General features: G+C 30.1%; 1 protein-coding gene across 1 annotated transcript; it reads left to right on the top strand.

Annotated features, from left to right (window-relative positions):
- Positions 1-1,831: 1,831 nt before the first annotated feature.
- On the top strand, positions 1,832-7,484 carry LOC107433440 (probable methyltransferase PMT15). The gene is made up of 6 exons (XM_025067030.3): positions 1,832-2,925; positions 4,634-4,844; positions 4,979-5,276; positions 6,100-6,492; positions 6,857-6,934; positions 7,047-7,484. Exons 1-6 carry the CDS (start codon positions 2,212-2,214, stop codon positions 7,300-7,302), a joined length of 1,950 nt encoding a protein of 649 aa, XP_024922798.3. The 5' UTR covers positions 1,832-2,211; the 3' UTR covers positions 7,303-7,484.
- The last annotated feature ends 17,085 nt before the right edge of the window (positions 7,485-24,569 follow it).

Below are 24,569 nucleotides of genomic sequence, written 5' to 3'. Positions count from 1 at the left end.
TTTCTAAATGTGATTATATCTGTTAAGATCAAAGACAAAAAAACAAACAAAATCTTAATTCTTTTATATAATCTAATGGATTTTGACACTCTCAACTTTGCACTCTTCCAAAGTTAATGAAAGGTTTTATTAACAAGTGTAGCAATGATCATTAGCATACAGCCAGTGCCCCATGTGTGTAACTAACCCAGTTGAAAGACGTGTGGCACTCTTGGTCATCACTATAATACCAACAATTTTCTGGTAGTCTGGAAGTACCAACTCTAAACTCTAATACATTGATGGGATCCAAATATGTAGATTCCACCAGTGTATTAAAAAAGGGAGTTCGTACTCCCTGAGTATTGTAAATTTTTTTTCACTAACACATCTCTTTGCGGAGAGGGAGAGGAAGCTCCATTAGCCTTGGCAATCCTACTAGTGTATTAGAAAATGTATTGTAGATTTTTTTCATTAACACATCTCTCTATAGAGAGGGAGAGGAACCTCCATTAGCATTAGCAATTTCCTAATATGTCCTTATCTGATACATTACTATTGCATAGTAATGCATGCTTGCATTTGGACCATATATTTAGACCCAACATTTATACATGGAAGTATTGGAGGCTCTGTTATTCAAAGAGGCAAGGATTGGCCGCCCAGTTAGAAGGTATTTACAAAATTGATGTTGATGGAGCTACATCATGATCAGCTTCTCGATCAATTGGGGTGTGGTGGTAATTAAAGGTAAAGTAATGGTTGCGATGTCCAAGCCAATTAACCAGTGGTTATCTCCTTTAATAACTGATTTTTTTGGGCATTAAAAATTGGTATTCAATTGTGTTTGGAAACAGGTATTGGTGGTGGAATAGTTGAGAATGATTCGAAGCTGTAGATCTGATTAACTTGTCAAATGAGAATGTTGGTTTTGAATATTGTTTCTTGGTTGATGAAATTAGGAGGAAACTAACTAGCTCTATAATTTTTTAATTTTTTTTTTTTTCTTCTTCTTTCTAGTAGAGACAAATGACCTCATAGTTTTGGTAGCCAGGAGAAGTGCAGTGTCTATTGAATTACTGAAATTTGGATGGAGGAGCGTCTAGATTGGCTCCAAGTGGCCTCTCAATCAATCTGATTGTTCTTCTATTATTATTCCTTAATAAAATTATATGTGTGTGTGTGTGTGTGTGTCAAAAAGAAAATATTAAAAATATATATTGATAAAAACAAGCGTTTAATTTGACCACAGGTCCACAACCGTTTGTCCGTTTCTAAAAGCAACGTTCTTTTAAAACATATATATTTATTCGTCAAAAAAAAAAATTTTGAAACAAAAATATATATTTTGTTTTAAAAAAAAAAAAAAAAGAAACAGCTTTTGAGTACCTACATACATTTGCCAAACGAGACATAGTTTGGTAACAGACTGTTGGTTAAGTTGTTTTTTTTTTTTTTTTTTTTTTTTGGGAGATGAAGTTTTTTTAGCATAATTACTTGTGTGCTAAAAAAGGGATTAATAGGGAAAATGTGGTCATTTAAGTATTTTCCATTTGTTTATGTGCATGGCTTGAAAGACTGAGTTTTATCAACTTCAATCCAATCCTATCCAATTCTAAATAATAATCTAATCGCATCTCTGTACCAAACAAGTAAAGTGATTTTTTTTTTTTCTGGATAATAACCAAAAAAAAACAAAAAATCCTTTAGTAAGTGCTATTTATTCAGAAGAAGGTATAGACTGTTTACGTTCCATTTTAAAAAACCCCAACAAATTTCTCTTTAGAGGCAACAATGGAAAGCAAGAATTTGTGCAAAATGGAGTCTTGAAACAGAAGAGAAAAGAAAATTTGTTTTCTTTTGTCTTTCAACAATTTTAAAAGCATTGAACTCCTTCACAAGTCCCGGCGCGTGGGTGCGTGAGTCTCACTCGTCTACTACCTTATCTCCCAAACGAAAACTAACATCAACCCCTCATTTATATATACATATATATACACAATTAATCCATATCACCCTAGAAATTATCACTCTCAGTATATACATACACATATATAAATATATATATACACGTAGATATATAACATAAATACGCATATATATATAAAACACGTATAGATAGACCCATTTCTCTGCATATTTTCTTCTTCGTCTTCTTCTTTCAGTGTAGATACACCCATTTCTCTGTATATTTTCTTCTTTGTCTTCTTCTTTCAGTGTTTTAACTTTGAAATGTCTACAATGGCTTTTCTAAACCCTTTGAGTTTCTCATTCAAACCCAAAAGACTACCAGCCAACCTCTACTGCATGACTTTAGCCTCAGTCCTCTGTTCGCTCTGCTACCTCGCCGGAATATGGAAACACTCCTCCCGCACCTTAACGGGTTCCTCCTATTCCCTCACCGGTGGCCTCTCATGCTCGCTTGCTACCCAAACAAACAGGACGACGGTGCCGGCGATGGCGACGGCGGCGACCACCACCATCCACCTCAACTTCTCATCCCACCACCACGTGCAGGACCCACCCCATGAGACGGCGCGTGAGCACCACTTCCCGCGGTGTTCGCCGGAGCTGAGCGAGTACACGCCGTGCGAGGACCGGCGGAGGTCGTCGAAGTTCGACAGGGAAAGGTTGGTTTACAGAGAGAGGCACTGCCCGGAGGCCGGCGAGGTTTTGAGGTGTCGAATTCCCGCTCCGAAGAGGTATAGGGTGCCGTTCCGGTGGCCGGAGAGTAGGGAGTCAGTTTGGTTTGCCAATGTGCCCCATATGGAGTTGACTGTGAAGAAGAAGATGCAGAATTGGGTCCGGTTCAACAAGGGCCGGTTCAGCTTCCCCGGTGGCGGAACCATGTTTCCGAACGGCGCCGATAAGTACATCGACGATATCGCAGAGCTGATCAATCTGAATGATGGATCTATAAGGACCGCTGTTGACACTGGTTGTGGGGTATCTAACTTTTTTTTTTTTTTTTTTTGGGTCTCTTTCACTGTGTTTCTTCAAATTTCTTTCTTTTTGGCACAAAGGGAGATGGACCGGACCGCCCGGTTCACTCATTGAACAGCCTTCTGTTTCGTCATGCATACATATACATATATATATATATATATATAAAAGGTTTTTTTATTAGTATAATTTTATAAATTATTTATATATATAGCTGTCTATATATCTAATCCTAGTCCATCTATAATGCGGATGGTCCTCATACGAACTACAGTATTGGTGACGATTTTTCATGGTATTGGTGACGATTTTCTAAAAAATCATCGTTAATATTATGAAAAACTGTCACAAATACTGCGGTACTCATGCGGACCGTTCTCACCATAGAATTTCCATATCTACCCCTATAGAAATTATACATTCACCAATATATATATATATATATATATATATAAATTATACATTTTCAGCAAAATATATATATAAATTATAAATAATAATAATAATAATAACCGATCGAAACTATAGTGCAGAATTTTTTGTTATAGTGTAGAAAGGGTATTTAAAATATATATATATATATATATATTTTAATTTGAAGTTACACTGGATTTTTGGATACAGGTAAGTAGGTGAGATTTGTTAATTGTTATAGAAATGGGAAATAAAAATATATGAATTTTTAATAATTTAAGAAAAGAGTCAGAAATGCATATTCGTGTATATAGAATTTGTTTATAGTGTGGAGATCTGCATATTTTTATCATCTAGATTTCAATATTGACAATGATAGTTTTTCAAAAACTGTTATTAATATTAAGATTCGCATCATAACATAATACGGACTGACCGTATCATAAAATTTTATTTATTATATATATATATATACATATATATCAAATTTGGCAATTTTTGTTAGAGTCATAACCCATAATTCTCTTGGATAGATTTGCAGTTCAAATCTCTTTGTCAAACCCAAAAAGCAAAACAAACATGAAGAAATTGCTTTTTTGAAGGAAAAAAAATAAAAAAATCAGACATGAACTGAAACTAGCTTGTACCAAACTTTTAATGTTCTTCAACTTGTAGTAAATTTTCATAAAGGTGAAGAAAACGCTATATTTTTGTTTCTTTATTCGATAAACTTGCATTAATTATTATTTGTTAAAGCAATTCTTGTAATGTACTTAATCATAATCTTAGTAATTAATGTAGTTTGGAAATCGCAAGTAAAATGTCAAAGGAGGAAGTTTTTCAAAGAAGAATATAAGTTTGATTACAGTCAATCTTTCCCTCAATTATGGCATAAACTCTTTGGAATTGACTAGAGTCAGTCTCTAACTTTTTGCATCTACACCGTCAACAACACTATTTTGTCCATTCATGTGCACTTTTCCTCACAATATATTTTTATTATTATTACTATTATTATTAATTTTGATTTTCACAAATTTTTAATGAGGGTTCTGCCACAAATTAGGTAACCCGATCCCTCTTCTTCCTTTTTTGTTTTCTCTCGCTTGTGTCTTATTATAATATCATAAATCATGTTTTCTCTTATGTAATGGCGCATTATGATGGTAATATAATTTCTTTATCAGTAATTTAATGGCATGATGATTACATAAATTATTTTCACCTAACATTTTCATTTTTATGTTGAATTAAAACCCATACAAAGTTAACTTTTCATGATTTGCAATAAATTCAGGTGGCAAGTTGGGCTGCCTATCTTTTGTCAAGGAACATCTTAACAGTGTCATTTGCTCCAAGAGACTCACATGAAGCTCAGGTTCAATTTGCCCTTGAAAGAGGAGTCCCTGCTTTGATTGGAATTCTTGCTTCCAAAAGGCTCCCTTACCCCTCAAGAGCATTTGACATGGCTCATTGCTCTCGCTGTCTCATTCCTTGGGGCCAGTTTGGTAATTTTAATAAGATATTAATAATGTAGTTTATAATGAAATATGGTGGATCATATAAAAAGTGAAAAAATATGTAAGTTGTCATATTACTATAATTATTTCTATTCAAGTATATTTGTAATTTGATTATGCAGATGGGATTTACTTAATTGAAGTTGATCGGATTTTACGTCCTGGTGGTTACTGGATTCTTTCCGGGCCACCAATAAACTGGGAGAATCACTGGAAAGGTTGGGAAAGAACACCAGAAGATCTCAAAGCTGAACAATCTGTGATTGAGACAGTAGCAAGAAGCCTATGCTGGAAAAAATTGAAGCAGAAGAATGATATTGCTATTTGGCAAAAACCCACTAACCATCTCCATTGTATCGCCAACAGGAAAGTTTTCAAGAAGCCACAATTTTGTCAAGCTCAAGATCCAGATAAAGCATGGTGAGTAATGCTGATTTTTTATGTGTTCTTTCACTTCTCTCGGTCTAAGTTTTTTAGCTTGAAATTTCTATTAAAGAAATGTTATTTGTTGCTACCAGTTATAGGATGGTAGCGATGTGGCTGCTTATGTTATGCGGGAATGAATCCTATAAAAAAATTAAGGTCCGAAAAGTTTTGAGCAAAAGCTATTAGCAACACAAGCAACCACTTAATTATTGGTGGACAAATAATAATGGATAGTTTTTTGGGTTAAATTAGAAGAATAAGTTTTGAAAGGGAGATTGACTTCTTTGATTGTGAATAAATTCTTTTTTCCATTAGCCAATAATCTTGATCTCTGCAATTAGAAGTAACTTTTGTGGCCATATGAAAAAAGAGAAGAAAGCAAATTCTTTCAAATACTAGAGAACACTTTTTTCAGTGATACCAAACCCAAATAGATAATAAAGGCAGAGAACAGTAGGCGCAATACTGTTTCTTTGATACTCACTAAGTTAGTTAAACTATCCAACCCACCTATCTCCTAAACTGTTGTTGTTTTGATGCCCTTTTCTTTCCCTTTTTCTTAACGCCTTTTTGGTTGCAAAAGATACTTCTTCTGGGTCCCAACAAAGCTCTCTTCTGAAGTCAAGTCCTACTTAGCCTTCACTAAGATACAGCTTTAAGCTCTACTAATTAATTTAGTTTTTTTTTTTTTTTTCTTTTAATGCCAAAAAATCTTCTTTTTTGAACATAGTTTCTACCGAAAGTCAATAAATGACTTTAAAATATCTTCTACTAATTGAAGATCTACTCAGAAAAACAGCTTTATTTTTGTGTGTAGGTACACTAAAATGGAGGATTGTTTGACCCCACTTCCTCAAGTGGCCCACAAAAAGGAAGTAGCAGGTGGGGAATTGGCAAAATGGCCAGAGAGGCTGAATGCAATTCCTCCAAGGATTATAACTGGAAGTTTGGAAGGAATTACAGCTAAGATTTTCACAGAGAACACAGAGATATGGAAAAAGAGAGTAGCACATTACAAAGAAGTGAACCGTCAACTTGGTCAGCCTGGGAGGTATAGGAATTTGTTAGATATGAATTCTTTCTTGGGAGGCTTTGCAGCTGCTTTGGTTGATGATCCCGTTTGGGTTATGAACATTGTTCCTGTGGTGGCCAAAGTTAACACTCTTGGTGTCATCTATGAAAGGGGATTGATTGGAACTTACCAAAATTGGTATGTTAATTTTGTTTTGATAGAAATATGCAGAACTTATTTTCATTTTCAATTTTCTTTTATTTCCTTAATGGAATTCAAAGTCAAACATAAGATCATAGTGTCAACCAACAGCCCACCAAGTTAGATAAGATATTTGGATGACAACTTTTTAATCTTTTTCAAAACACATTCTACTTTGTTGCTAACTTCCAAATGAATCTGATTCATGCTCGTATCAATAAGGATATTTTTTTTTTTTTTTTTTTTTTTAAGCCAAGACCACCAACTTTTTATCACAGAGATAGATTTCCTTCTTTTTCCACTGTAAGTTTCTGACTCTGAAAAAAAGTAAGTTTCTGGCTTAAGAATGTCTTCTTTGTAGGTGTGAGGCTATGTCTACTTACCCAAGAACCTATGATCTCATTCACTCTGATTCAGTTTTTACCCTCTACAAAGACAGGTAATATCAATTCAACCTTATAAATTCTACATATTTTTCTTTTGTAAACTTCAGAGAAAATTACCATTAGAATTTTGTATTAAATATATATTATATATTATATAATTTACAGGTGTAAAATGGAAGATATACTTTTGGAGATGGATAGGATTTTAAGACCAGAAGGAAGCATAATTATTAGGGATGATGTAGATTTCGTGGTAGAGATCAGGAGCATGATGGATGCAATGGAATATGATACATGGATTGCAAACCATGAGAAAGGACCCCATGATAGAGAGAAGATACTATTAGCAGTCAAGAGGTATTGGACGTCATCATCACCGAATCATATTCAACGAACAACAAAAAATGTTTCACAGTTCTAGAAGATTGCCCAGTGTTTTTATTTATTTATTTATTAAAATATTTATGTCAATTATATTTGATTTCTTTTTTTTTATTATTTTTTATTTTTTTTATTTTTTTTCATGGATTGAAATTCACCCGTTTATTGTAGGTGTCTCGATTGTATAGATTTAAGAAATATCTATGAAAGGCATTTTTGAGGCGATATATGTATCCAAATTTTTTTCCTTTTCACTCATGGAATGTGCATCAATTGCATTTTAAATCGTCCATAAAGAAAATTTGTATATCGTCCATAAAGAAAATTTTTATGAAATATTATCAGATTTCGTATGTTTAACCAGTTTATATTGTGGTCAATGTCTTTAATTTGACCATATTTAAAATAATAATAATAATAATAACCAAAAAAAATTTTAAAAATAATTTGAAAAAGTGGAGAGAAGAACAGGAGTACTTGGTTATCACTAACAAAAACCAAATTAACATTCATATCTACTATCTTCCATGTCAAGTGTAATATCACACACACAACTTCACATCATCATATGAATTGACAAGTTCTAGTTTTATTTGGGTTTGATCATTTCAAACGTAGAGCCTCTTCGAAAGAGTTAAGAGGCTAAATCAATTCCAGAAACAAGGCTTCTTGTTTATTCGTAATGCCTAGTTCACTAAAAATCGATAAGCTGTCACCTAAACCAAAAGAACACAGGGAGTATGACCTTGCCTAATCATGGAAATTTGAAAAATTATAGAATCAAATCCAATACATCAAACTTCAAATCAATGGAGTATATTCAGGCCCTAGATTTTAAGAAAAGAAGTACATTACTCTATTATTGAAAGTAGGACACTTCATGGCACTAATTAATTTTTTTTTTTTTAAAGTAATTTTCCATGTTCAGCCAATCACATTATTGTCATGGTGCTACTTGTAAATCATAGTTTTTAAATTTAAGCTCTAACTCTAACATAGTAATATGCACCAGTAGTAAGTACCCTTCCCACCAAATTAAAGAAGAGGGAAAAAATTAACAAGCATTTAAGATTGCAACAACTTGCACAAAATTAACTTAGTAAAATGGTATCGAGATGCCCTAACTGGGGCTTGGATATACAAAATAAAAAAGCAACTTGATTGTGATATCTTAACCGAAACAGAGATGACATTGTAGCAAAACAAATTCAATGAAATCTAATATCAACTGTATTCATTTACATGGAAGCTTCTTGTACATGGTAATAATAACACATGTATACGTGGTCGTGGTAATCTAATACCAACTGTATTCATATATATATATATATATATATATGCATGCATTCTAAAATAATAATATATGTATATATGGTAAACATTTTGATAAGCTTCTTGTACCTCTAAATTGATTTGTAAATATATATATATATACACATACATATATATTTATTAAATCATAGAGATTTTTAGTGGTCACTGGTAGAGATACTATTCTTAGAATTATATCCCAATAAAAAAATTGTTCTTTTTTTTTTCTTTTTCTTTTTTTTGGATATTATAATATTAGCAACCAATCTAGGTTTTGAGAAACTTCCCCCACTTGTGTTTAAAATATATATATAATAGGAAATATTTGAACCCAATGTAGGCATCCAAATAAGGCACAGAATCTATTGCATTCCTTGTGAATTTTTGTTGTCATATTCCATCAATCAATATTTGTCTTAAGTTGACAATCAAAGAAAACTATTTTTATAGACTATTTTTATAGTTAACCAATCACATTCCATATATACCAAAACTTATCCATTAAAATTAAGCTCAGTTAGCTTATAGAACAAGGTTAAACCATCCATCATGCCCTTTATCTAAAAAGAAAAGGTGTTAAATTTGACTTTTATTATCATCTTCAATAGTTTTGATCATTGCTAAAAAAAAAAAAAATTTGTCACATTAATAAATAGATAGTTATTCATAAAAATCCATATGATGGATTTTGGATGTAGTAAAAAAATAAATATATAAATAAAAATAATAAAACTTACTCATTGTCAATGTAAGAGCATTTCTAATGTTCCATGTTGATTGCTCAATATGTAGTTTAAAAATTGACACCGTTTATTTCTAGATAGCATAAATACACTGTCACTTATAAAATTGTTTTTTCAATAATAATATACATAAAAGTTATTTATGACTATTAATTAATTAAAATTATTTTTTTTTAAATAATTGACTCTTTAAGAAATATTTTATTTCTTTAAGAAATTTCAAACTGCTTAACAAATCCTCTTAAATAGAGGGTCATCTTAATAGTATCTACTTCTTTCTTTCCACATCAACTTATCAGGATATTTAGACAAATCCATTTAAGATTTTTTCTTTTTTTGAGTGACTGTTTATTTTTATTTTTATTTTTATATATAAAAAAAAAAAACTAAAATCTAGCAATAGACAAAGCTATTAGAGATGCTCTTGACATAAAAATTGATATCGTCTAAATTTATATAAAATAAAAGTACAATATATTTTAAAATTGTTCTCCAATTGTAATGTGTAATATGGTTATTTACGACTATTTAAAAATTATATATTTTATTAAATTTTTTCTTTAAAAAAAAAAAAAAAAAAAAAAAAAAAACTGATTTTGCTTTGAGGGAAATTTCACAATATGTTACAAAGCCCTTTGAAGTAGAGAATTACCTTGATAGTGTTTATTTTGTTTTCTTACCACATCAAGTTTATAAGGTGTTTAGACAGTCCCATTTGAAAAAAAAAAAAAATTTAATGACTGTTTATTTTTCAAATGTTGTAAAAAAAAATCTAGCACTGGACAAAGTTGTGGAGATGCTCTAAGCGTCTATTTGTAAAGTATCTAATAGATGGAACAAATATTTAATGACACAATTGTTAAAAAAGAATTCTATGAAAAACAATTCTTATTTAAAAAATTAGTTTTACAAAGAAAAATAATTAACATATTATTAATTTATTGAAATTTAAATAGAATCATTGAAAAGTAATTTTTAGCTTAATTGTTTATTAAGTAGACATTTATGTCATATAAACCGAAAGTCTTTTTTAACTCCTATATTGTCTAGCCAACAATATACAAAGCCATTAAAGTTTCTTTAAATTATCTTCTTATGCTAAGCAAAGGTTCACATCTTCACCTTTCAATATATTTTATTCTTAAAAATAAAAAAATTAGAAAAGAAAAGTGAATTTTTTTTTTTTTGGGTCCCCATAACTTCCTAGGAGACAAATGTAATGGTGCTTTACCTTAATTTTCCTCTAAATTGCTAGTTTTCTATATTAAAAAAAAATTAAAAAGCAACAAAAACATTGTTTCTTTTCAGTTAATTAAATGGATGATTGATTGTTTGTTTTTTTATCTTGTGTCTTAATGTAACTTATTTTAAATCATAAGGCATGTTGATTTTTTTTTTTAAAAGTCCTATTTTGTTGATTTTTTTTTTTAAAGTCCTATTTTGATTTTTTTTAAAAAACATTTAAAGAAAAAAACAGTCTTATTTGATTAAGCTTTTAATTTTTTAAACTAATATATAAATCCAAAAATGTCATAACCTTTTTTTCAATAAAACTTTCCGACATTACCCTTGCTCAATTATTAAATGCCTTAATCCTCTCTTCCCTTTCAAACCCTCTTACCCTTTCAAATCTATTATAGAAATCCAAAAGACGATAGCATCATGCTCCGGTTGAACCTCTACTACTACACCAATTGTGATTACTTGTCCCATGTGATCATCAATGTAGTGAAGGGCTTCATCGAAGGCCTTAAGGCTGTCGAGCCTGGCAAAACACTTAAGCTCTGTGTCTATTGGGTCTTCAATTCTGGAGGCTATTGGCTACATTTGGACCGAGATCGACTACAATTGCCAACGCAATCAAAAGGATTATTGTGGCTGCTGCGGTTCTTGGGAAGCAGGCAATGAAGAGATAGGGTTTGCTAAACTTTGACAAGTTGGTGTTTGGTTGATCCAAAATTTCCAAAGTAGGGGAAAAAAAATTAAGGGTAATTTCGTCTTTCAATATGGTATACAATGTTGTCTGATTTTCATATTTAGATGTTCAAAATAATAAAACAAACATATCATCTAAAGTTGTTTTAGTTGAGGTCTATTAAGTTTCAAAATGTGACTATATCTTTTAAGATCTAAGACCAAAAAAACAAATAAAATCTTAATTCTTTTGTATAATCTAATTGATTTTGATACTCTCAACTTTGTACTCTTCCAAAGTTAGTGAAAGGTTTTATTAACAAGTGTAGCAATGATCATTAGCGTACAGCCAGTGCCCCATGTGTGTAGCTGACTCAGTTGAAAGACATGTGGCACTCTTTGTCATCAGTATAAAAAGAATAATTTTCTGGTATTCTGGAAGTACCAACTCTAAACTCTAATACATTAATGGGATTCACATCTATATATTTGTAACATTTCGTCCCGAAGTACACCTGGAATTTTTCAAATTGACCAAGGTTGACCGGGTTTGACCATCGTTAATCGAGAAGGGGTCAAATATTGACTTTTTGTTCCTAATAGAATTTCACATTGACCGAGATACCATTACGAAGTACACATTTTCACGAGTTCATAAACTAGTAGCACGTCGAAAACAAAGCTACGGTTTGAAAGTTATGAGCAAAACAAGTTGAGGTCCAAACTGTCCAAGGGGTACTGGAGTTAACCTTTTATTCATGCAAAGTTGAGCTTTGACTCATGCATGGTTATGAAGTACTCGTCGATACGAGTCCGTAGACTAGCGGCACGTCCACTTTAGACATGTGGTTTAAAAGTTATGGACATGCGAAGTTTTCCAATTACCGTAATATTTTATTCTATTTTCGAATTATACACAGTGCATGAACAGTGATGCCACATGTCGACATCTTAGAGGTCCACATGGGTGAACAGTGCCACCCACGATGGCCTTAAACCGGTGTGAAAGGAGGGGGGAGCAGAGAGAAAGAGAGAGAGAGAGAGAGAGAACCACCGGCCGCCGGAGTTGCAAACTTTTCCGGCCGAATCTTGCCACATGCGCTGGCTAGGTAGGAGCGCCTCTCCATTTCCGGCAAAACTCCAAAATTTCACGGCCAACCTACCGGCGACGCGCCCGGATCGGGGCTTTTTCCTGCGGCGGCACCGATTTCTTCAACAGCCGAGATCTCCTCATTCCGGCCTCCATTCTTGTCACCACCGGTCCTGTTGAGACCCTCTCCCTTCAATCTACAAAATCCCCGAAAATCTCAACCATCGGCCACCGGACGCACCGCCGGAGGCGACGGTTTCCGATGGGTCTCCGCGGCTCGCCGGAAAATCCAATTCCGGCGAGTACCCAGTCACGTCTCCAACCTCTCCCCATTAATTCTGACCCCCTGAATCCAAATCCGGTATCCTTTTCCTCCAATTCACGACGGTTTGGGAGAATCGAGGCTCTAAAGGCCGAGAGCTTTCTGACGAGATTCCGGTCACCACCGGTCCGATCTTCAGAAAGTAAGACCGGATTCGTAATCCTCGTCACTCAAGCTTCGATTCGGTATATTACTCGTCAATTTTGGTTAACGTTTGTGTTAGTCCCCCCGGATACCGGATATTATTTATCCGAATAAAATATTATTTTATTTAACTATGTGTAAATTGTTATTTTAGGAGCACGTGTGGATTGACAAATCGATTCTATGGTGGATCGTGGTTTAATTGTGTGTTCCAGGTGAGTGATCCACCTTCAAAATTAATTTGGGATGTTAAAACATATATATTTTGTGTAAATTGGTTGTTTGAAAAATATGTTTAATATGTTGAATATTTAGTAAACTTATATTTGGAATTTTTGATGCCAAAATTGAATGGAATTAAATATTTGTGCATTATAAAATATTTTGGTTTTAAGGAATTTGAGATTTTGGTAAATTTTATCAAATTTCATTGTTGGAATATTTCATAATTAAATAATTGATAAATATGTTTTATATATTTGATATTAAGAGAATATCCATATAAATTGTATTGCTAATTAATAATGTTTTTAATATATGTTTTGGTGCCAAAAAAATATATTTGGGAATTTAAACAAATTGTGGTTTTGATTTATTTTAATTATTGCTATGGTTATTATCAGTGAGGAAAATATCGATGTTGATGAAAATATCGACGGTATGAATTTACAGAAATATCGATGGAAATATCGATAAATTTACGGAAACTGTAAATTTTTAATTTAGAATACAAATTTTGAGATATAAAATAATTAATATAATAAAATAATATAAAAATTCAATAATTAGAATACAATAATAATAAAATACTCATCCAATTAAACATATATATTAAAATTTTATATAATATATAACAAAAAAACTAACAATGTTATTTATTTATTTTTAAATAGATAAAATCAAATTTATTAAAAAAATAAATAAAATTAAATTAAACACTAAGATAAAAAAAATAAAAAGATGCGTATTAAAATACTACATATAAAAAAAATAATGTATTATCCTTTATATAATATAATATTATCATATTATTATTTTATATTATTTTATTATAAAATATTATCATATTTTATTTTATTTTTTTCTTTCTCTTTCCTCCCCCCCCCCCCACGTGGAAAAGAAATCCTTTCTTCTTCTTCCTCTCTTCCCTTCGTCTTCTTCCTCCCTCTCTTCTCTGCCAGTTCACAGCCAGCCACCAATATCTCCCCAAAAAATCCACCGAAATCCGGCGACTTCTTGCTGACTTCTCCACCGGAATTTCCACCATATCCACCCAAAAAACGAAATCCCAACCGACTCCTGCGTTTCCAGATGAAATCCATCGAATCCGGCGACACCCATGACAGAAACTTCCCCCCCCCCCCTTTTCGGTGTCGGAGGTGGTCGACAACCGACAGAATCGGCAATTTTTCGCCGGTATCGTCGACATTTGCTTCAGTGGTTATTATTCAATTATTGTGCACAATTATATGAATAAATTATATATGAAATTTATATGGTTTTAAGGAGTTGTTGATTTAAATGGATTTTGAGGATTGGAGAAAAATATTGTTTTAAAGAATTATGTTACAAAAATATTTATGCCATTGGAAATTTGTATATTTGAGTTGATGGAAATGAAAGTTGATGGATTTGAAAATTGTATAATTGTATCGATGGATTTTGTGATATGAGAAAATTATATATATTATCGAAGTATTCATGCTGGTGATATTAAAGAAAAAAATATGGGATGTGAATTTGAAAAGTGGTATAATTTCCACGGTGAATTTTGGAAAATTTGGTATTTTAATAATTGATTTTAGACGCACTCATACAGTACTGGTGTTCTATACTGTATATGTGGATGAGCGCGCAAGTTATAATGTCTCCTGTGAGTTGCCACTGGACCGAGGATAGGCAAGTTTTATATAGTACACATAAGCCTCCCCCCTCCATGGCCGGGATGACAGTTTAAGCAGCAGCGCTCTTGGGACGCCGAAGTGACCGTATGCAAGTTTCTCTATTTAACCTCCTGCCAGACGGTGCTCGGGACGCTGGGTATCGGAGGGCATCACTGGTATATGGTGTGGTGCGTCAAGTAATTATTTTTCTGAGATAAATTTCAAATCCTAAAATTTTAAAGCAGTAATTAAATTAGAATGTATTTAACGTTGTTTTTATTATTTATTTCAATTGGAAAACTTAATACAAATTTTATGGAATTTTATTATGTTTTTTATTACTTATTTATATTAGTGTTTTAACAATGCATTTCATCTTGATTTTACTATTTACATTGATTTGGTGATTTTAAAGAGATCTTACTATGTTTTTACCATTTATCTTAAATTGAGGTTTTAATTTGGTTTAATTATTCCTTTATTTAATTGTTCAATTAATTAATTCATTCTAATTATTTTAATTATTTCCTGAATTGTTTTAAATGTAAGTTTCATTAATATTCTTATATTATTTGTTTATGACATTATCAATTGTTTAGTAATTATTACGAAATTATTTTTATTTCTATTCCTATTTTATTTTCATTATAAATTTTGCATCCTTGATCTATTATGCTTTAATCGATATTTAGTTGATTAATTGTTTTCCTTGGTTTTCGGGGTATACAAATAGCGGGTTTTGGAAAATGTTTTAAAAGGGGATCTTTTCCAACCGAGTGAATGGTGAGAGTTTGAGAGAGATATTATCTTCAATTAATTATTATTTATTTACTTATTTATTCTTAATTAATCAAGTGTACTATAATTATCATTGCCATGATAATTGTACAGTAGATAGGGTCACTCACTGAGATGATTAGCATCTTACGTTTTTAAATTCCGTTCCCTTAGGTTCGGGCTAGTCGACGTTGATCGTCTAGGGGCGAGCTCAACGTCTCGATTTGTTGCTGAAGCCCAAGAACCATTTCACTCCTTTCCTCTCCATTTTGTATCATTTCTTATTCTATTATTGTATTAAATTCATATTTACTGAATTTATCAAAATGCTCTGTATACTGATTGGATTGGTATTTATTAAATTATGCATTTATTTTCCTGAATTTATTTTGAAGTGCTGAAAATTTGTGGATACAAATTGTAGTAAGGTGGGAGGAATAAGGAGATATTATTGGAGTGTGTTTTCTGTGCAGATAAATTTTGGTTAGTCCTACCCTTAGGGGAGGTTCTGCCGGATTTTCTGTTGGAAGGTCCGGTAGGATTTCCCTAGGATCAGAGTTTGTCTAGGATTCCGGTGAGAAATTTTGGACGGATCCTGACAATATTCCACTAGTGTATTAGAAAAGGGAGTTCATACTCCTGAGTATTGTAAATTTTTTCCACTAACACTTCTCTTTATGGAGAGGGAGAAGAAGCTCCCTTAGCCTTGGCAATCCTACTAGTGTATTAGAAAAGGGAGTTGGTACTTCTGGAGTATTGTAGATTTTTTTTTTTCATTAACACATCTTTTTGTAGAGAGGGAAAGGAATCTCCATAAGCATTGGCAATTTCCTAATATGTCCTAATCCTTGCCAATCAAAGATTTGTTTTTCCCTCATGCTTTGCCATTGGAATTGTAAATCACTCCGATTACATTTGATGTGTAAAATAGTTGTCTTCAACAGAATAGGAATACATGTTGGTAGGAATTGAAAAGGAAAAAGGTAATAGATATTTTTATTAATATATTTGGTTATTATTTCTAAATAGGTTAAATGATTAGTCTTTATAAATAATTTTTTTCTTTCCAAAAATATTAAATTTGATAAAAATTTATTAAACATCAAATTTTATAATTATATGTGAATTTTTAGTTTAAAATAATCAATCTTGATTTAAATATATTTTAAATATATCAAGAATATTTATCCTTTAAACGAAGGTTAACAATTATTAACTTTTTGAAAAAAATTATTATTCTTTTAAATGGAAAAATAAGTATTCCTATCGAATAGATATTCCTAAAATTTAAAATTTATCAAATATGGTAATATGAAATAACTATTTTTTTTTACATATATTTTACATACCAGACATTCACTTAAATGTTGCCCATTTGGTATGGATTATTAATCAAATTTCTTGATTTTTTAAAATGTTATTATTTCTTTATGCAAAAATTACGTATATCTATTTCAAAATATATTAATTTGCAGACAATAATATATTTATACTATTAAATCATTGTTTATATGAGGTTGAAGTGGTCTTGGACAACATCCAAATACAAGAGCAGATGGACAAGTGGGCTGAAATCCAGGAAGAGATGGGCAAATGGGTGGGATCTGAGGCCCATGAGGAAAAGACCCAAGACAATTGGAGGTAGTTCTGAAGCTGAGGGAAGCAAGAAGAACATTGCAGAAGAGTCAGGCAGATCCCGTGAGGTCAGAAAACATGTGAAGCCACGCTGGCTCAAGGAATTTGTATTGGCAGGCCTATGTTGAAAGTTTTTCGAAATTCTTTGACTGTTTTATGCTATTTTTGTTGTTAATTTGTTATTTTCTTTTAAAGGAAAGTATATATGGTAGAGGGATTGTATTAGATAAATTTAGTGAACGAAGAAGAAAATTTTGTGTGGAGTTTGGCACTAACTCAAAGAGTGCTTTTATTTCTGCTATTGTATCATTATCTCACAAATTATATCTAATAAAAAAAATTATATCAAAATTTTTTTCCCAACATATATATACATTAAATGTTATTTCTATAAAAACTAAAATGTTTCATTTCGAGTGATTTTGAATGTATTTTTTAAAATGTTATTACTTAAGCAATCATAACTTCAGCAATCTTTTGGTCTATCAAGTTGCAAAAAAAAATTTTTCAATGTTTTTACTTCCAACAAAAAGATGCAATTATTATTTGGTAAACTGCAATTTAAACAAGCCTGAAATACCCTTGGACACGACCAAAAAGAGAGGAGCAGCAGTCTTGGAAATTTTTTCCATAATATTTTTTATTTTTCATTTTTGTATTTTTGAAATGCTTCAAAATGCAAATAATTGATGATTCTGATTGTTTTGAGTCATAAATATATCTTTTCGTTTATTGAGAACATAAATCCCACAAAATAGGTGAGACACGTGCAGGCCCGCAGAGGAATTTTTATTATTATTTTTTTTAAAAAAAAAAAAAAGGAAAATTGTGGCTTTAAAACAGTTACGAATCCCCTAGTATGCTACCCAATGGGCTGAAAAAATCAATTGTAGGCCCATTTAGAGAGGGCGTTGGATCATTTGATGGAAATTGTCGTTTAAAACTCAAAAGTCCTAAATTGGCCAATTTGAAGTAAATCATATTGGGCTTAGTGGATGAAAGTCCATTGTTTTGGGTTGCTTAAACCAATGAGAAATGCATCACACTTTCCTAGTTGCCTACCAAGTTCCAAATTTGATTTAAATTTGATTTTGTTATTATTTTTCAAGAAAGGTTTTATCCACAATGAATGCCATTTAATTTCATAAAACAGAAAATTTTAGACAATTTTCAGTTGGATGTTAGATTTCCTAACTTGAAATTTTTTTCATCTTTAAAACTTCCATTTTACAATGTGGATTTGAAATTATGATTAAAATTAGCATGAGCGCAATAACTAGAATCAATCTCTTACACTCCTTATATATCATATCACCCGTTGGCCTTGAAATGTAGACACTTGCCATGTTTTGGTAAAAAATAAAGGCCCTCAGATAACTCAATCAAAATAAAATAAGTCATTCTTTCACATCAAATTACAACATTTTTCACATAACGTTATTACAAAATGAAGCCTTTTTGTTATATAAAAAAAAAAAAAATTGTAAAGAAAGGTGTATCCACAATGAATGCCCATTTAATTTCATAAAATTGAAATTTCATAAATCTTTGAGTTTGGTGTTAGGTTTTTTAAGTTAAAATTTTTCAGAGAGATAAAAAAAATAAAAAAAATAAAAAAAAGAACTTATTTTCTTTAAATGTAGTAATTTGGGGCTTACAGCTAACATTTGGCAATATGAAACATCAAGTGGATTTGAAACAATGATTAAAACTAGCATGGGAGCAATCGCTAGCTACCATCAATCTTTTACACTGTATATCATCACATATTGGCCTTGAGTGTTGACACTTGTCACTTTTGGTACCAAATAAAAAGCCCTCAGATAACCCTTTTTTTCTTTTTTTTAATCCTCAGATAGCTCAATCATGATAAAAGTCAGTCTTTCACAACAACTTACAACGTTATCGTCACGTAACATTACTTTTTATTTTCTTTTTATTTTCTTTTTTTTTTTTTTTTGATGAACTATAACATTCCTACAATATGGAGCATATGAATGTGACAAAAATATATAGGTCACTATATAAAAGTAATATCTAGGTTTAGATTTATGCTAAACAATATGGAAATCAGATGTTGCTTCTCGCTTAGTTGGCCAAGGAGTTTTGGGATATCAATTAATTGAATATCACAAATATATTTTTGGATCAAACTGAAGTAATGTAGTTTTCCTCTTCTCAACTTTTAAAAGGTTTTCTAAGTTATTTATCTTGAACATAGATTTATTTATATATATATATATTTTTTTTTGGGCTGATGAGGTTCTAACCCAGTTCATAGATTGGGATGTTGGTATTTTTAACCATCATATTCCTTTTGTGTAATTAAAGATGATTCGGTAATGATATCTACACGCTATAGTGATCTATATCTTTTTAATATGTTGAAATTGTTGACAACCTGGTTTCGGGAGCTACACACACACACACACGTGTATATATATATATAGAGAGAGAGAGAGAGAGATATGTGAAAATTACCAACTCCTAGTCCAACTAGAATAAACTGTAACATGCATGAAGGAACATAGGGTCTAGCTAGCTGGTAGTATTACAGGATGTATGTTTATATATATATATATATATATATATGTATAATTTTATTGAATACAAAAATATAAATAAAAATAATAATAATAAACTAGAAAATCAAGATGGAGATGTGGGTAGGAAATTGCATGTGACCCCATGACATGGTATGTTTGTTTCAATGAATTGGACAAGCGCATGTCTGTTACACTCCAAATGGAGCTTATTTTTCACAATGATAAGATAGTTGGCTGCAAACTACATCAAAACTAAAAACCTGGAATCAAGTTTATGCCCATCCCAATCTAAATGCATGGGACACACATTTCTTTACATTTATATAAATATATATATATATATATATATATATATATATATATATATATATATAAAATGATATTTTTCACACGGTAAACAATTATCAATCAAATTTATATATTATAATTTATTTTTAAAATTTTAATATAAAAAATAATATAATTAAATATTCTAATTAAAATATACTATTTAAATTGGTGATCATCACTAATGCTGATAAATAAAAACAGTATATATATATATAATATCATATTGAACTCTTAAAACCTTTTTTTTATAAGTTTTCAAATTGTTGAAAGGCAATTCTTTGGATCATATAGAGTTTAATTTAACTAAATAGTATTTGAGTATGCCTCTAAATCTATATTAATCAATTCTTTAACATTTAAATCTCAACTTTTAAAATGATTTTACAAACTAATCATTGGGTTTATAGAATATAAAACTTAATTATATATATAGTCAATATCAAGTAATATCCACCTTACTTTATTAAACTAATATTCATTTTTTATAACTATTGAATCATCAAAAATTAAAATTTAAAATTCAAAAATTGGTCAGATATGGGTTTAGTGACATACCAAAATCTGATTTAAAAAAAATAAACATGTTGGAACTTAATGATTAATAAATATAATTTTAAATCTCAACATTTGATAAATCTAAAGATTAAAAATAAAAATTTTATATTAGTTCTCATATTAGACTTTATTTGATTATGATTATATATTATAATATAAATATTATAATTATGTATATCCAATGAACTAGACACCAAATAGTTTTTTTTTTTTTTAATTATTACTATATATATGTAGTCACTCAGTGCAAATGTTTTGAAACCCATACATAAATATGAACCCTAACTAAAGAAAAGTATAAATATTTATTCCTTTCTACAAGAATTTGCATCAACAAATGGGTGATTCCAATTTTCATCTATTGGATATCGGCCTTTTTTGCTTCTTTTTTTTTATTGATTTTTTTTACCCTTTTCTATTTTTATTGTGATTATTATTTGTTATTATATAATTATTATTTTCAGTTTCTTATCCTAGATCAGCATGTCTTTGATTTTCCAACAAAGCAACATTCATCTAATTTCTCTTTTTCTTTTTTTTCTTTTTTCTTTTTTCTTTTTTTTTTGGGTGTAAATATATTCCCTGCATGCTGGAAATGGATTGATGCCAAGGATGCATTTTCCACGCAAAAGTACTGCGCGTAGGAATAGCTTATGACTAAAATGAAAACTAAAATTAAAAAAGTTGGTGCGCGAGTTTTTTTTTTTTTTTCCCCTTATAAATTATATATAATTTGCTTATTTTGTTAATATTATTAGCAATACTTAAAATTTGTTAAGCATATTAATTAATTACAATTATAAAAAAAATAAACAAATACAATTTTTAATTGTGTTTTCTTTTTTGTTTATATATATTTTATATTTATAGTTGATAGACATGATAAGTGATAACTACTATCCATAGGCTATTAAAATAAATAAATTACATATATTTTTTTTAAAAAAAATGTTAAAGATATATTATTTATTTATTTTTTATTATTATTAGTATTATTTTGCAATACAAAAGCAAAAAGCTATTGAATAACATAACTGTTACGGACAAAAAAGTGATTAACGACTGTAAGGTCAAAAATTTGCAACCATATGGTTTATTTATTATCTGATAATAATTAGATGAGTGAAAGGAAATTATTTTAGTACCCGTGCTATCTAAATAATTAGGATTATAATAATGTATCCATTTAGTTGGCAAAATGGGGTTACTTTGTCAAGGAAGGTTAATTTCTACTATTAGAAGGTTATGATTCGAAATACCAGTCTAGAAAGAAAATTATATAAATGAATACAAATAAAAGATTACTTCTGTTATTTCTTATTTTCATCTTTTTAATTAATATATATCGATATATTTCTCTAAAAAAAAATGGTACTTATTGGCCATAAATATGCAGTTTTGAAAAATTGGGATAGGGTCTATTTCAATATGTCCTTGTAGGGCAGCCCTTAAATGCCTAAAATCCAAGTTGAAATCACCTAATATATATATATATATATATATAGGCAGGCTTCAATAAAGATGTCAAATTGAAGACAACATGTGCCTCCCGCTATATATATATATATATATATACATCCTAAAGGGATTATTTCAATGTGCAAAGTTCAAGTCTCTGTCTTTGTGCAACTTACTGTCACCCTCCATAAACCAACAAACAGACATATGCAAATAAGACATAACTTCTCTTTACCAAGAAAATTGTATTACGTCCTTTGGCTATGGGTTCTATTCAAGTTGTCAAATTCATTCTATCTTTTCAAAAAAAATGAAACAGGCATGATTTATTTGTTTGATTATTTCAACTGAATTTTATGCCATGGTTGATTGATGTGAATAAATATCATCTATATTCTTTATATTTATATGCTGTTTTTGGTTTGCTCGTTTTATTTTTTATTATTATTTTATTATTCATTCTATTTTACCATTTTCATTATTAATGATTAATAAAACCATTATTATATATATAATATAAAATTTTAATTTTAATTAAAATCTTAAAAAAAAAATATCCTCTACTCTCATCATAAGCATATACATATAAACGGAAATTCTATGATGAGAACGCTCCGTATGAAGATCGCAGTATTAGTGACGGTTTTTCATAGTATTAACGATGATTTTTTGAAAAATTGTCACCAATACTATGAAAAACCGTCACCAATATTGTGGTCCACATGAGAACCGTCTGCACCATATACGGACTGTATATATAAATACCTTTATATATATATATACATATATATATATATATAATCTATTTAATATTATAATATTTTAATTTTAATAAATTTAGGATACTTACCACACAACATATCTTTAAGAGACAAACTTCCATGATATATTATCTGGCGTTAGTTTAACCTAAAATATTTTGGTGTGTTTATATATATATATATATATAGATATAAAAGGTAAAGGTAGAGAGAGAGAGAGTAACAAGCACTCACAAAGGAAACAAACAACTTTATCTAGAAGGAATGGAAAGGATAGAGAAAATGTGAATAGATGTGATAATAGAAATGGTGACAAAAGTTGGCTTCCAAAACGGGGTTATTTTAGAGGATGGCTAGGTTTACAGAAATTGATAGTAAATTTCAGTATTTACATTTTTTATTGTTTTTTTTTAGTTCTTTCTATATAGTGGTTGACAAGTAAAGATTCTATGTTAACTATTGGGCAATACATGATAGTCATATATTTATTTTATTTCTTTTCAGTGTAAAAATTCGAAATAGTCAAGTTTAATTTCTTAGTTCTAAGCCTCATTTCCCAATATTAATACATACATTAACTGCAAACAATATTTTCATGGAATTATTTACCAATATATATATATATATATATATATATATATTGTGGAGCTATTTAACATAAAATATAACCAAAAATGAAAATAATAATAATAACAATAATAAACTGATTTCACAATTAGATATATAAAAGTGAATGTATGGCGATAGTGGTTTTTTTTTTTTTTTTTGGTTCCATTTTTTTTTTAGTGGAAACTATGGCAATAGCTGGGTTCTATTAAGGATTTTTTCTTTTTTGGATATTTAGGGTGAAGTCAAATGGTAATTTTATCCAAGAAAATAATGAATTTGCCTGGTTTGTGCTCAGAAGTCCAAGCGTTGCTATTTATTTATGAATGTGCATGTTTTTTATACTTGACAAATGGATGTAATTTCATGGAGAAAGAAAACTATGGTGTATCTGTACAATGACTTATTGGACAATGGCACATGCAGGATCATGTGTAAAGATGCCTTGTTAAATCAGCTGATACAACTCACCTAAAGCTTTATTTTATTTATATTTTTTAAAATATGATTTATTTTTCTATGTGCATATAGAGTTTGCAGCTTGCTAAAGTCAAATGTCACCAATATTTAGTAATTAACAAGTAACCAACTCTTTTTGTCCCATCTCAATTAAAGCCTACCTCACAATAAGTCCCTAATGTGTAATAAAAACACCACCACTTGATCAAAACTACACTATATACAAATCATCAATAAAAATATTTTTATTTATTAAATTATGAAAAAGGTTCTTAAATTTGTTGTACACATCTTCATCATTTATTTGTTTATAATTACAGCTTTTGCTTAGTATTGAACTTACAACCAAAGAGATTCCCTTATTTTTGTCAAATATTATACATATATATATATATATATATATATATATGTTTTTTTAAATTGCTCTGATAGATAATATATATTTCATTTATTCTTTTTGTCAAATTGACAAAATATTATACATATATATATATATATATATATATATTTTAAATTGCCTTGATAGATAATATATATATATATGTCATTTATTCATTGATCCAGAAGTAGAAAAGGCCATCTGGTGGTTTATGTGCTTGATTTAATTAATTAAAATTGATTATATATATATATATATAGGTTGAATAGGTCCATAAAGCTCGCAAATTTGGTACCCATGTCTTAATTGGTTTTCACTCCACTTGAGTGCTATAACATCATAAGATTGAACCCATTAACTGGAATTTTGAAATTGCAAAGTATGATTGCATTTG

The sequence above is a fragment of the Ziziphus jujuba genome, chromosome 3 (genome assembly GCF_031755915.1).
Source record: "Ziziphus jujuba cultivar Dongzao chromosome 3, ASM3175591v1".
Classification (NCBI taxonomy): Eukaryota; Viridiplantae; Streptophyta; class Magnoliopsida; order Rosales; family Rhamnaceae; genus Ziziphus; species Ziziphus jujuba.
Note: the sequence above shows the minus strand (reverse complement) of the source record. Positions and strands in the feature narration are given on the sequence as shown.

Bases quoted from the DNA above. Each gene is read 5' to 3' on its own strand.
- LOC107433440 (XM_025067030.3), top strand. From the start codon at position 2,212: ATGTCTACAATGGCTTTTCTAAACCCTTTGAGTTTCTCATTCAAACCC. The intron at 2,926-4,633 runs GTATCTAACTTT...CAATAAATTCAG, and splicing joins CTGTTGACACTGGTTGTGGG to GTGGCAAGTTGGGCTGCCTA. The intron at 6,493-6,856 runs GTATGTTAATTT...TCTTCTTTGTAG, and splicing joins ATTGGAACTTACCAAAATTG to GTGTGAGGCTATGTCTACTT.